The 12,087-nt window shown below is 59.7% G+C and overlaps 2 protein-coding genes across 2 annotated transcripts in view; both read right to left on the minus strand.

Annotated features, from left to right (window-relative positions):
* NLGN3 (neuroligin 3) overlaps positions 1–5,946 on the minus strand; it is a 15,848-nt gene extending 9,902 nt beyond the window's left edge. The window contains exons 1-4 of the mRNA XM_011371474.2: positions 5,441–5,946; positions 4,803–4,862; positions 1,071–1,372; positions 3–108 (exon numbers count right to left, since the gene is read on the minus strand). Coding sequence (XP_011369776.1) covers positions 3–108; positions 1,071–1,372; positions 4,803–4,862; positions 5,441–5,897 — 925 coding nt within the window. The 5' untranslated portion in view covers positions 5,898–5,946. The remainder of the gene's footprint in view (positions 1–2; positions 109–1,070; positions 1,373–4,802; positions 4,863–5,440) is intronic.
* A 4,346-nt stretch (positions 5,947–10,292) lies between these two features.
* The window catches only part of MED12 (mediator complex subunit 12), a 20,215-nt gene continuing 18,420 nt past the window's right edge, over positions 10,293–12,087 (minus strand). The window contains exons 42-44 of the mRNA XM_023537446.1: positions 10,998–11,309; positions 10,718–10,799; positions 10,293–10,570 (exon numbers count right to left, since the gene is read on the minus strand). Coding sequence (XP_023393214.1) covers positions 10,527–10,570; positions 10,718–10,799; positions 10,998–11,309 — 438 coding nt within the window. The 3' untranslated portion in view covers positions 10,293–10,526. The remainder of the gene's footprint in view (positions 10,571–10,717; positions 10,800–10,997; positions 11,310–12,087) is intronic.

Here is a 12,087-nt window from a genome sequence, read left to right on the forward strand (position 1 = left end):
ACAGTTGCGCTTCAGCGACGTCTTTAAAGACTCCGGTTTCAGGGACCTCCCGGCAGCCAGGCGCGCCCGGAACGGAACAGCGAGGCCTAGGTAGGCTGTGCCTGTGCCCTGGGGACAGGGGCAGGAGGAAGATAAAGGGCTGGTCCCTCAGCTGGATCACGTGAGTCCCTGCTCCGGGCACCCAGGAGTCCTGGGACCTGATCTGGCTTTAGAGAGACTAGACCAGTTCCACAGAAATACGGTCATTGGCAGCAGCTGCCCCCCCAGTGCGGACAGAGACAAGAGGGCGGGCATAGAAGCGGCACAGGGAGAGAACGAGGAAGAGTGTGGGGGGAGGGGTGAATGGCAGCGATGGGGTGAGGGGGCCTGAGTGACATGGTTTCTCACCCATGTGCTCATTTCCCCCCGTTCTCCCCGGGCGTCAGGCAGACTTAACTGGAGCCACCGGGGATGTGGAAGAGGAAAGGGTCGGAGCTAAGAACGACAGAGCCCGCCCCCAGTCAGCATTAAGATGAAGATGGAGCCTTCCAGAGGCCAGTCCAGGAGGGGCCTTAAAGTGGCTGCTCCCCAGCCCGAGCAGCGGTCAGGAGGAGGCTCGCGGCCTGGCCACCTCTACCTGACGCCTCTCGACACTCGGCCACACCGGCACAGTCCTACCGGCCCCCGGTGGGTCCCCTGAGCTGTCTGGCCCCTCCAGGGGCGCAGGGGCAGGGCCGGGGCGTGGTGGTCGAAGGGAATGCTCTGTGCTGCTCAGCAAACACAACTCGTTTGCCCAAGGAGAAAGGAAGATGGCTTCGACCATCACCCAAAAGCCTGCCGACTGCGGAGTCCCGGCCTCAAAGCCCTTCTGGCCCTGTCCTGAAGCTCCTGCAGCCCCTGACCCTGAGGCCGTCTGTCTCCCTCTGGGAGAAGTCTAGGTGACACTGTTCTCCAGCCACTTGGCTTCTCTCTGCGTCACTGTTCACTTCGACATCCTGCTGGGCCCCATCTCCCAGGAGCCAGGCTCCCCACGAAACACAGCTGTCTCCTCAATAAAACACAGGCGTCTCCTGGCCCTCCCTCGGCCCTACTTCGTCTGCACCTGAGAGCGGGGGCGGGGACGTGGGCGAGGAGGACGGCCTCCCCGTGGCTCTGTTTGTGGTCTCCTGCTCCCGCCGGCCGTGTCCATCACCCTGGAACGGCCCGACGGCCTTGTACAGGAACAGAAACACACCAACGGACGGACAGACAGACAGACGGGGCTTCACCCCATCGAGAGGGGGAGGGGCTCTGTGCCATGCACCAGCTGCCGCGCCCTGCAGCCCCCAAATACCTTCATCTTCATCCCCGTCATTATCCGCTAAGTCCTCGCCCTGTTTCTTAGCGCCGGATCCTGGGGACCAGACACGGGGAGACACAACAGCACAGAACAGAGAACAAAACAGAGAGAGAATTCAAAAACAGCATGACTGCAGTGTGGCCCAGCAAGCCGGCTCTGGGCCTGGGCCCAGGACAGGCAGGAGGGATGGCAAGAACTGAGGGAATGGGTGGGCTGAGGCCCAGACCTTCGTCAGGATGATGCTGTCGCAGGCCCCTGCTGTGCCGGCCTCCCTGTCCCCAACAGCCCATGTCGACCAGTTAGAAAGGAGAGAGCAGCAGGTGGGCCAGGGCACAGAGCCAGAGCCCCACTCAGGGGAAGGGCTACTTCCGTCAGGACGGAAGGGGCTGTGCGCGCACACAGGTGGGCTGAGCTGGGGACAGGGGCAGGCACCGAGGGTGGGAGGCAGCATTGCCCGCAAGTGCGCATACGGGTATGAGCTTTGAGGACCGAGCTAGGTACGGGGACCCAAGCCCTGAGCCCGCGCGCCCAGTGGACAGGCTCGAGCTGGGCCTCAGCTGACCCTGATTCCCACAGGAGAAAATGGGAGATGAAGCTGTCATTCTGGTCTCCCTCGTCGGGGCCCCCTGTCCTGGTTAATGGCAAATGGGGTTCCTGCCCACAGAAACCAGGCCTGAGAGCAGCAAGCATTGTTCTGAGATCTAGAGAGAGCCAGAGGGAGGGAGGGGAAGCAGGAAGGGGAAAAGGAGAAAGGAGAGAGAGAGAGAGAGAGAGAGAGAGAGAGAGAGAGAGAGAGAGAGAGAGAGAGAGAGAGAGGAATAATACTAATAGCTCATATACCACATAGTATGTACTGAATATGCACCGTGTGCCAGACACTCTACTTCCGCCATATGGTTCAAGCCTCACCCCAGTGACGTAGGTACTATCTTTATTCCTGTTTCACTGATGGGGAAACTGAGGTTCAAAGAGGTAAAGTGACTTGCTCAAGATCACACAGCTAGAAAGTTCTAGAGGGGAGATTCAACCCCAGGTCTGCTTGACCGCAAAGGCCATGGTCTTTCCACTGCACCGTTCTAGGATGGGGGGAAGGAGGACGACAGGAAGTGAGCGAAGAGGTGTCGCATAAGGGGGAAGGGCGGGGAGGGCACAGGACAGGAGAGGAGAGACGTTTAGGACCTGGCTGTAACCTGGCACCAATTCTTCTTCCTGTTCTCAGGACATGAGCATGGCCGTGGAGAATGGGGACCCGCAGCCCGGGGAACCAGATGTCACTCTGTCGACACCCCAGGGCTTACCCTGCAGTCTAGAAGGCCAGATAACTCTCAGCCTGGAGGCAGCAAATAGCCCTCCTTCTCAGCCGCTCCGGGCTCCAGTGACTGAATTCCCTCACAGCTATTAATCAAAACAGGAACCGCCCTCATATTACAAAATGGCTTTTCAACTAGGGCAAGAGCCCAGCCCAAGGGGCAGAAGCCGCCTCCAGCTTCCCGAGCTTCCAGTGGCGTCGGCCATCTTAGCACCTGCCAGCACTGCCCTCAGAGACCCTGAGGGACACGGGGCGTCATCATCCACACAACGGACAGCCCCCTAGATGGAAAGGAATCCCTCATCCCTGAACATGAACTCCCTCCAAGGTGATGGGGCTGGGGGGCGGGGGATGGAGCGGGTCTTCCCCATGGGCCTTGACTTAGAAAAGTGTCCCTTTTGCCCCCCACCCCCACCTCGAGGGGCCCGGATTTCTGCATTGTCCCACCTCTTTCACACTTGCTGAGCAACTCCTTGCTGCTGTGCCTGTCACTCACGCCATCTGGACCACTGTCACCCATCCGGACACTGTGCTGCCTCAAGATCTCAGTCAGGCCCGCCCTGCCCACCCTGTGCACACAACCCTAATGGCCTCTGGGGATGAACTTCATCCAAGACGCAGGGCTTGTAACTCAGGCCCAAATGGCCAGTGGGCCCCGGGTAGGGAACTCATTCGAACACCGGAATGACCTCCGCACAGTGAAACCTACCTCCCCGCCTGGCCCGTGAACGCGGACGACGCTAAATGCCAGGCTAGGCGCTTCTTCAGACTGGTCATCGGGCCTTCAGTTATTTCTAAATCTTTCCGCCTCATTCACGCCCAAACGGCACCTAGCTCTTGGCCTTGCCCATAGCCAGCGGTCACGATCGGTAAATATTTGTATGTGAACGGAACTGACGGTCAGCTAGCTCTCTCGCCAAACTCCGGGCACTCGGCGGGACTGCCCTAGGCTCTTACTGGTGTCCTGCGGAGATGACCCATCCCAGGCAATGGTCAAGGTTAAGGCCGTCTCCTCTCCCGGCAACCCAAGTACGGAACTCGGAGGAGCAAGTTTAACAGACCCTCTTATGAAGTCATTAATCGGGCTAACGGAATGTTAAGGACAGACCGGCCCCTCCCACCTTCAGATGCGGAAAGAGAGGTTCTAAGGCCTAAGGCCTCACTTTGAGTTCGCAGCAGAGCCAAACGGACCCGGACAGCAGACCTCACTCCCGAGAGCCCGGAATCCTGACTACTCCGCTTGGGGGAATCCTGCTCTAGGATTTCAGAGGAAAACAAACTGCAAACTTGCCAAAGGGATGTGGGGACCAGGCTGTCATCGTCCACCTGTCCCTTAGGCCCGGCTCAACCCGCCGTCGCCACGTTTTGCAGACGGGAGTTGCCCCGCATGCTACAGTGGAAAGAACAGTGCCCCGAGGGTCACGAGACCCAGCTTTTGGTCCGGGCTGCGCCACAGACCAGCGACAGGGCCTCGAGCAGCAGCAAGTCACTCCCCTGGGCCAGTTTCCTCATCTGTAAAATTGGGATGCCGATGCCACCTTAGAAGCTTCCAGAGACGTGGGGAGGATTTTATGAGGTAATTATGAAAGCACTTCACAGAAAGCGTAAAGTGCTATTTGCACAGGAAGAATTATTATGCGGGTGGGACAAATTTCTCTCCCCAGGAGGGTCCGTTTCAAATGCAGGGTCTCATGGCTCCTTTGGAGCCCAGAGTTTCTGGAGACCCCCCCCCCCAAGGTCAGCCAGGGGCCAAGCCCGGCTCACTCAGCTACGCTCTGGCCAGAGCTGGGGGCAGCAGCGGGATGACTGGGCCTGTGTTACAAGTTTGGTCTCAGCTGCAGCACTGGAGAGGTGAGTCTAGAACTTTCAAGCGGGAAAAGGGCAGCGCCTCTGGCTCCATCTTGGCTGCCTAGAGTTCTCCTGAGGCGCCTGGTGAGAACCGGCTCCGTCACCGGCAGAAGCTTACGGGTGGAATTTGGGGCTGGGAAGCCCGGAGGGAGCGGAGTCGCTGCCTCTGCCCTGAACCTGCCTTAGGCCACGAACTCCCCCGTGAAAAGGCAGCCAGGGCCCTGGGCCCGGCTACTTGAAGGAAGGCTGGGTCCTTGGGGGCAAGGGCAGGCGGGCAGGCAGCCCTCCCTCTCTCTCTCTGTCCCTCCCCGCCGGCTCGCTACCTACCTCCTTTCCTACAAATTTTCTTGTTGGGCTTTCGGGCGCATTCCTTGGAAATCCGCTTTACTGTAAAATGAATAAAAAACTAAAAAATAACAGGAGGCCTCTGCCCAGGGGCATGCACCCCCAACCCACCCAGGCACCAAGAGCTGCTCTGCAGGTGGCACATGGCAGAGAGCCTGTCCCACCATCTCCTGGTTTCTGTCACTTACCTTACTGTGACCCCCGAGGGAGGAGGCGCCAGCTAGTGAAAGAGGCTTGCCCCCCGCCCCCCCACAGCCCCGGCTCCCTTGGCTACACACGACTACCACCTTTCAAAGCAGGTGGGGTGGCAACGGGGGGGCCTGATGGAGCCAGCATCCTCCCGCGGGCGGCTGCCGGCGGTGGCGCATAGTCCCCCAGGAAACCCCCATCCAGCGCTCTGGCCCTAGACTTGTCAAAGCTCTCAGGCCTGGCCAGGCCCCTCCTGCTGACAATGTCACTCACACATGGGAGCTGAGACAATGCCGGGAGAGGGAAGAACAGGGAGGAGGAAGGGGGAGGCCAAGCAGAGTGATGGTTAGAAGCATTTTCACAGACAGAGGCATGCTGCGGGCCACACAGCCACATGCAAGCCACGGACACGGCGGGGCCGCGGCACTCACCATCCTCCGTGGGCACATAGACGTTCAGGTAGAGGCAGTCCTCATTGGGCTCCTGGATGTACGTGGCGACGATGTCCAAGTTGGCAGTGAACCAGACAGGCAGCATGACTTCAGGCACAGCTGTGTGAATGTTCTGGGGGCACACTGGGGGGAAGTGCGTGGCGTTCCGGATGCCCGACCAGGATGGGGGCGGTTCAGGGGGCAGGAACCGTTTCTCGCCGATCGGAGGAGCCGCGTAGGGCACCCCCAAGTACTGGTCCACAGGCCCCAGGATCTCGCTAGGCAGCGGTACCCGCGCACCCCTCAGCTTCCCAAAGTGAGTGTTGACTGTGGGTGCTGGAGCCTGAGTACTGGCTCCCAGCACCAAGCCGAGGAACCCCAGGGTGAGGCACACACTCCGGCCAACTGGGAGCTTGGGGCTCAGGGACAGCGAGGGCAGGCCGAGCCGCGGCCACATGTTCCGGGCGGGGGTACTGGCAGGGAAAGCAGACTCCAGGCTCACAGCATCAGCCCCTTCATAGCCACACGGACTGGAACCTCAACACTGAGCTCTCGAGGGACACCTACAGGTGCCCAGCCACGGAAAGAGCAGGTTGTCCAAGCTCCACGGCTTCAGAAGGGGGGACTCCCTCAGGGCCAGACAGGCCTGTGGAAAGAGGGAAGGACGTGTCACCCGAGATCGTCGGCGGGGCTACGGAGGGCTCTGGGGGGGGGCCCTGTGGGGCCGGGGCTATCGTCTTCCAGCCAGAACCATTCTGGAAAAGCCAGGGGGAATGACAGAGTGACGGTGGTTGGTCCTGCCAGTCCCCAGGCCCCAACTTCAACTCCTCAGCCAGTGGAGCTCGTGGGGACCAGCTGGAACCAAGGTGGCCTGTGTTGGCAGGGGCGGGGGCACTGGAGACAGAGCTCGGGCCGCCGGGCGGGCTGCACGAACACTGAGCTCTCTAGCCACCGAGACGGGAGCCCCACACGGGGACCTCCACATCGGGGGACAGTAGGGTCGTGAGCCTCGCACGGGGACTCTAACGCCTAAGAAGGGAAAGCAACAGATAGGCCAAGGGTTCCACGGAAAGGTCCCCTCGCCCTTAGGCGGGGCCATTGGCCAGAGCGCCCAGCCCCTCCTGTGCCCTCTTGTAGATGTCTCCTCGGCCCTAACTGCTCCCAAGTCCTTCAGCATCGGTCCTTTCTGTGGGGTAGCTCTGGCTCCACGGAGTGCCAGAACCCAGGCGGGAACCCGTGTGCCTAGCACCCTAGGCATTGTCGATGCCCAGCCAGTGTGAAATCAATACCGGACTGCAGGGGACACACACACTCGGAGACTCATGGAAATCAACTCAGAAAGGCTCAAAGAGAGAGTGAGAGACCAAGCCAGGATCACAGGCACTGTGACATTCACTCAAAGCCATACGTTCCAAACCCACACGGATCCCCTCATACAGTCCCACGTTCTGAGACAGCATCACAGAGCCGGAGACTCACAGAGACACATTCAGAGAGACACACAGAGACTTACTAAAATCTAATCACACACCGCATAGGGAAATATCCAGAGACACATGAAGCATAATGGTGACACGTAGGTGGGGACAGAAACAGGAATAGCAACACAATCGAGACACACAGGCCTTCTGACACCCGGTTACACAGTCAACACACACCCAGAGGCACACATAGACACTCCTGCATGGAGACGCGCACACACACACAATTTAGTTTTCCCTCATTTCTCCCGCCTTCCAAGATTGCAGGCCTGTTCCTTTAAGAATTGCCCGAAGGGGTGGGGGAGGGAGATTGGGAACGCCCGGCAATCGGCCACCACGAGAGGGGAATGAGAATGTGTGTGTGTGTGTGTGTGTGTGTGTGAGAGAGAGAGAGGGAGAGAGGGAGAGAGAGAGGGAGAGAAAGAGAGAGAGAGAGAGAGGGAGAGACAGAGAGGGAGAGACAGAGAGAGAGAGAGAGAGCCACCCAGTGCAGAAAAAGGTGGAGGAGGGAGGGCAGCCAAAGCGACTAAAGGGGTGGGGGCTCGGAGGAAATGGGGAGCAAAGTGTTGGGGGGTCAGATGCCAGACACTGCCCAGAATGCACCCGGTGGGGGGAGGAGGGGCAGGGGAAGGAAGGGGTAGGAGTAGGGAGGTGGGGCAGGAGGGAGTGGGTGTGTGTGTGTGTATGGGGGGGATAGTCCGCAGCTGAGTTCACACAATCCCCCCATTCACCGTCTCCATGGCAACTCTGGGGCACAGACCGCTCATTCACACGGCTTCCCCGCCAGCAACCCCCCCCTCCAATTAACCCTCTTGGTGCCGCCCCTCCCCACAAATTCCATTAACCCTTTTGGGATGCCTCCCTCTCCAGTACCCCTTCGGCGCCAAATGCTGGTCCCCTTTGAATCAATTTCCTGCGGCCCCTCCCCTGTGAACAGCTAGACAAATCAACCGACCCCCAAACGCCCTCTGTACCCTAAGACCCACTGTGACTCCCCAAGGCCAAGATGTCCATCCTGGTCCAACTTGCGATTTGGGAGCAGACAAGGGGAGGTGGCAATGCCGGAGATGAGAGTGGCATGGGGGGTACTTTTTAGGCTGGAGCACCATTGGGCGAGGGGCGTCATGCAGGAATGCATATTATTGTGAACTGCAGTATCGGGGACTCCATGAGCTCGGGATGGAACGGGGTGGGGGGGCGAAGCTGCATTGGAATGGGGGGAATAGGCTAAAGGCCTCCGTGGGGGGGGGCTGCAGAGAGTGGGGGAGGAAGCCTCACTGGGAGATGGATGATGGAAGAGGGACGGGGCTGCACTGCGGGGGAGGGGGGGCTGGCAACGTGCGACACACAGATGGGGTTGGGGGCCCTCGGGAGGGGCATTTTGACGAGCATGCGGGCCGAGCCGCGGAGACAGAGGGACCATGGGCGGGAGGTACGATAGGGATGCGGGATTCAGGGAGGAGGTGGAGGAGAGGAGAGGAGCGGGGGAGGATGGGGGGTCAGGGGTGCCGACGGAGAACATGGGCTGGAGAAGGGTGGGGAGCACTGGCCGGGGAGTGGAGGAGCCCGGGATCGGGAGGGGGTAGGTTCGGGCAGGGAATGGGCGGCTAAAGGATGAGAGACCGGGGCAGGCGGCCTCACCTGTTCCCCGGGCTGTTGCGAGCGACCGAACCGGGCCGCGGACCACCCATATCGCCTCCAGGCCAAGGGCTCCGCACCCGAATCCCCGAGATCTGCTCTCCGGCAGCCTGGCTGCTGTGCCCGCGCACCGAGGGGGCGCGCTGCGCGTGCCCGGACACGGGGGGCGCGGTCCCTGCCATTAACTCCTTTTGTGCCAGAGATGGCTCAAGTCCTGGGGCATGGCCCACTTCCTCCCGAGCTCGAGCATGCTCTGCTCCTGCTCCCCATCTGTCACGCACGCCCCTCGGATCACAAACAGGTGATGTGCCGGGGCGGCGAGTCCGAAGTTTACCTGCAAAGCTCGACACCTTGAAACGAAGGGAGAAACTGAGGCACCGCCTGCAGAAGACCCTGGTCGCACTCCACGAAGGCACGCCTCCACCTCCCTGAGCACCGGCGCGACTCAAACGTCCAGTGGGGGGCACTTTGTCCTCGTCCTGTCACTCTCCCAAAGGTCACTGCTGTCCCTTTCTGCTGCTTCTCCTGGGGCGTGTCAGCCTCACTGGCAGCGTGCCAGCTGTCCGACCGCCTCCGCCACCACCCCGGATCCGGCTGTCGTCGTGTTCTGTATGCAGTGCCCTGTCCAGTGTTTAGCCCCCACCCCAAGTCCCTCGGAATGTCCCTTAGCCGGCCAAGCCTCCACCCCTGTAGCTCCTTGGAATGTTCATCAGGACAGAACAGGACAGAGCAGAGCTTGTGTCGCCTGTCTGCCCGTCGGGCACCTCCATTGCTGGAGCGCGCACCTCTTAAACTTGCTAAGTCCCACGCTTCGTGGGCCTCAAGGACGGAGTTTGTTTGTTTGTTTGCTTATTTATTATTTATTTATTTATTATAACTTGGGTCTGGACGGCTGCTCCTGGTTTTACCGGCACGCCTGACACTTCTCAGCGACATAGTGCGACTGTGGCCTGGACATTGTCCTGAAGCTGTCAAATCACCACGTGCCACCCACCCACAAGGCTGGGGCTGGTCCTCCTCCAGCCCAGCTGGCCCGCCAGACGACACTGTTGTAGTATACCAGTGGGCTCTCACGGATAGCCTTGGCTCTAGGGCCCCAAACGTGAAGGCAAGAGGGCTGAGGATGGCCCCGCACAGTTCCAGCTGTCACTCTGGAGCTACACTTCGAGTTATGTGTACTGTAACATGGGAGTGAGCAACAGTTACCCTGGGTGACTGCCAAGGTGGCTCGTGTGAAGACAAGCGGCTCCAGCAGCGGAGCAGACAGACAAGGATGCTTCGTTTTACTGGTCGCCCTTCCTCCTACTTGATGGTGGCTTGCTAACGAAAGGCAATCTGTCACTCCAGAAAAGTGATTCTCGGGGAAGGTCTCTGTCTAGGACACCGCTTGGTGCAGGATGGAGACCACACGAGGGGACATAAAAGGTATGCGGTGTCTGTCACCCCCTCTACCGTGAAGCTTCTTCAAAACAGGTTCCATTGATTGACCCGGTGGCCCCACGGCCCCTTCCCTGTCCCCGTGCTGTCTGGAAACCGGTCGTCTGGCTAAGGCGAGAGTCCTTCCTCAGAGACCGAGGGCACGAACCTTAGTATGTGCCGGCCTGGAAAAGGGAAGCGGAGCCCCATCCAGTTTGAACTGGGATGATCCGAACAGAGTGGCGGTTCTGAACTGGGGGTTCAGCCCCGCTCCCCGAGGGCCCGCCCGTCCCAGACACGCAGACGTCACACGCACCCTCTGCAAAGAAGCTCTGTGTATTGGGTGCGACAGCTCTGGGGCCTCTATATAAATAACATACAAAACCCCACAGCTGGATGCCTCACGTTAACAAAAATACGAAAAACTCATTAAAAACAGGAGCCTGAGGGAAGAACCCCAACCGCCCCTGGTGCTTGGCCGGGAAGGGAACAGGGAATTCGGAGGACAGGGTGGGGCCACATCCGGTGCCCAAGCGGCTCCTCCAGGTGGCTCAGTAGCGTCCAAATATGTTGGTGCTGGGCTGCGGCTGTGTATCTGCGAACAAGCAGACGAGTTCGGGGCTGCGAGGCCAAGCAGGGCGGCGGGTGGGCCCAGGGACAGGGACAGGGACCTCCCCGGGGTGCCGGGGCCGACCGGACTGCAGGGCTGCCCCCCGCCGCCGGCGCCGGAGTGAAGGCTTACTGGAGAGCTGCTGCTGGAGCTGCCGGACCAGAGCCGCCGTCTGCTGCTGCTGCTGCGTCTGCTGCAGCCCCTGGCGCTGGAACTGAGGCGGAAACGGCAAGCGCGACATCGAGCTCCGACCTTGTCCTCGGACATTCCGCTTTGTCCATCCTCATCTCCCGACCCCTTTTGACAGCGTCCGGTCTGGCCTCCCACCTCTGTCCGGCGGCGCCATGTCCCCTGGCTGCGCGCCCGACCTGCCCGGCTGTCCCTGAGCCCGGGGCTGCGGTCCGGCACCTACCTGGGGCTGGGACTGGGGCTGCGGCTGGGGAGGAGCCGACGGCGGCTGCGGCTGCGGCTGCTGCTGCTGCTGCTGCTGCTGCTGCTGCTGCTGCTGCCTGCCTGCCTGCCTGCCTGCCAGAAGAGCCACAGGCAAGTTCCACTGAGGACAGAAAAAGATACTTGATGTCTGCAGGGAATCTAAAAACAAACCACACAAATGCGTGTACACACAGCAGCAGGAGACAGGGACCTGGTTCATTCCCACTTCCCTCCTGGTCCAGAGAGAACCCTGGCCCCACTGAGATGAGCCAGGAAAAAAGGCTTCACTTGCCTGTCAAGCAGCTGTGGTGCACACCTTGCTGGTGGCCTCAACTACCCCAAAGGGCACAGCCTCAGTGGGGAAACAGCAGAACTTGGCTGCCTTGATAGTGTGATCTCTGACTCCCATGGCAAAGAAGGGAAGAATGAAGGAGACAGGCCAACGGAAGCTGGCGTACATGGTGGCCCATGGGAATCTTCTCCTTCTGGCCTGGTTCAACCTCGAATCTCGACATTCTGACGTTGGTCAATGTGACCTAGATAATAGGGTCCTGGCTTTCTCTTGAGGCCTGTTTCCCCATTTATAAAAGTCGAAATTGCCCTAAGATTCAGCTCTCCAATGCTGATTGTCCATGTTTCAAGACCAAAAGGCCCAGAGGAGTGGGCCTGGCTAATGTTTCTGGACCCCATTGCCATACATGCATATCCCCAGCTGCTTCCCATGCACATTTGGCCTCCACTTTGCCTACAGAGGGCAGGGTCAGGACCAGAGATTTTTACTGAGTCAAAGTCATATGGGAAGAGGGAGGGAGGAGAGATACAGGCTCACATTTCCAGGAGGAGGTTTTCTGAGCACAGAAGGGGCAGGGTGAACCATAGAATACCTCTGAGACTCAGGCTCATACTTACACTCCACCTAAGCTTTCACTGATGCTCATAAGTCCCCAGTAGAAGGTAGTGGGAGAGACATGGGCACAAGTAGTGGATAGTGGTTCACACTGGGGACACCCAGACCTCAGAGGCAAAACAGAGAGTAGAAAGTAACCTGCCTCAGGATTCCCAACAGTAGA

Source organism: Pteropus vampyrus, unplaced genomic scaffold (genome assembly GCF_000151845.1).
Source record: "Pteropus vampyrus isolate Shadow unplaced genomic scaffold, Pvam_2.0 Scaffold191, whole genome shotgun sequence".
NCBI lineage: Eukaryota > Metazoa > Chordata > Mammalia > Chiroptera > Pteropodidae > Pteropus > Pteropus vampyrus.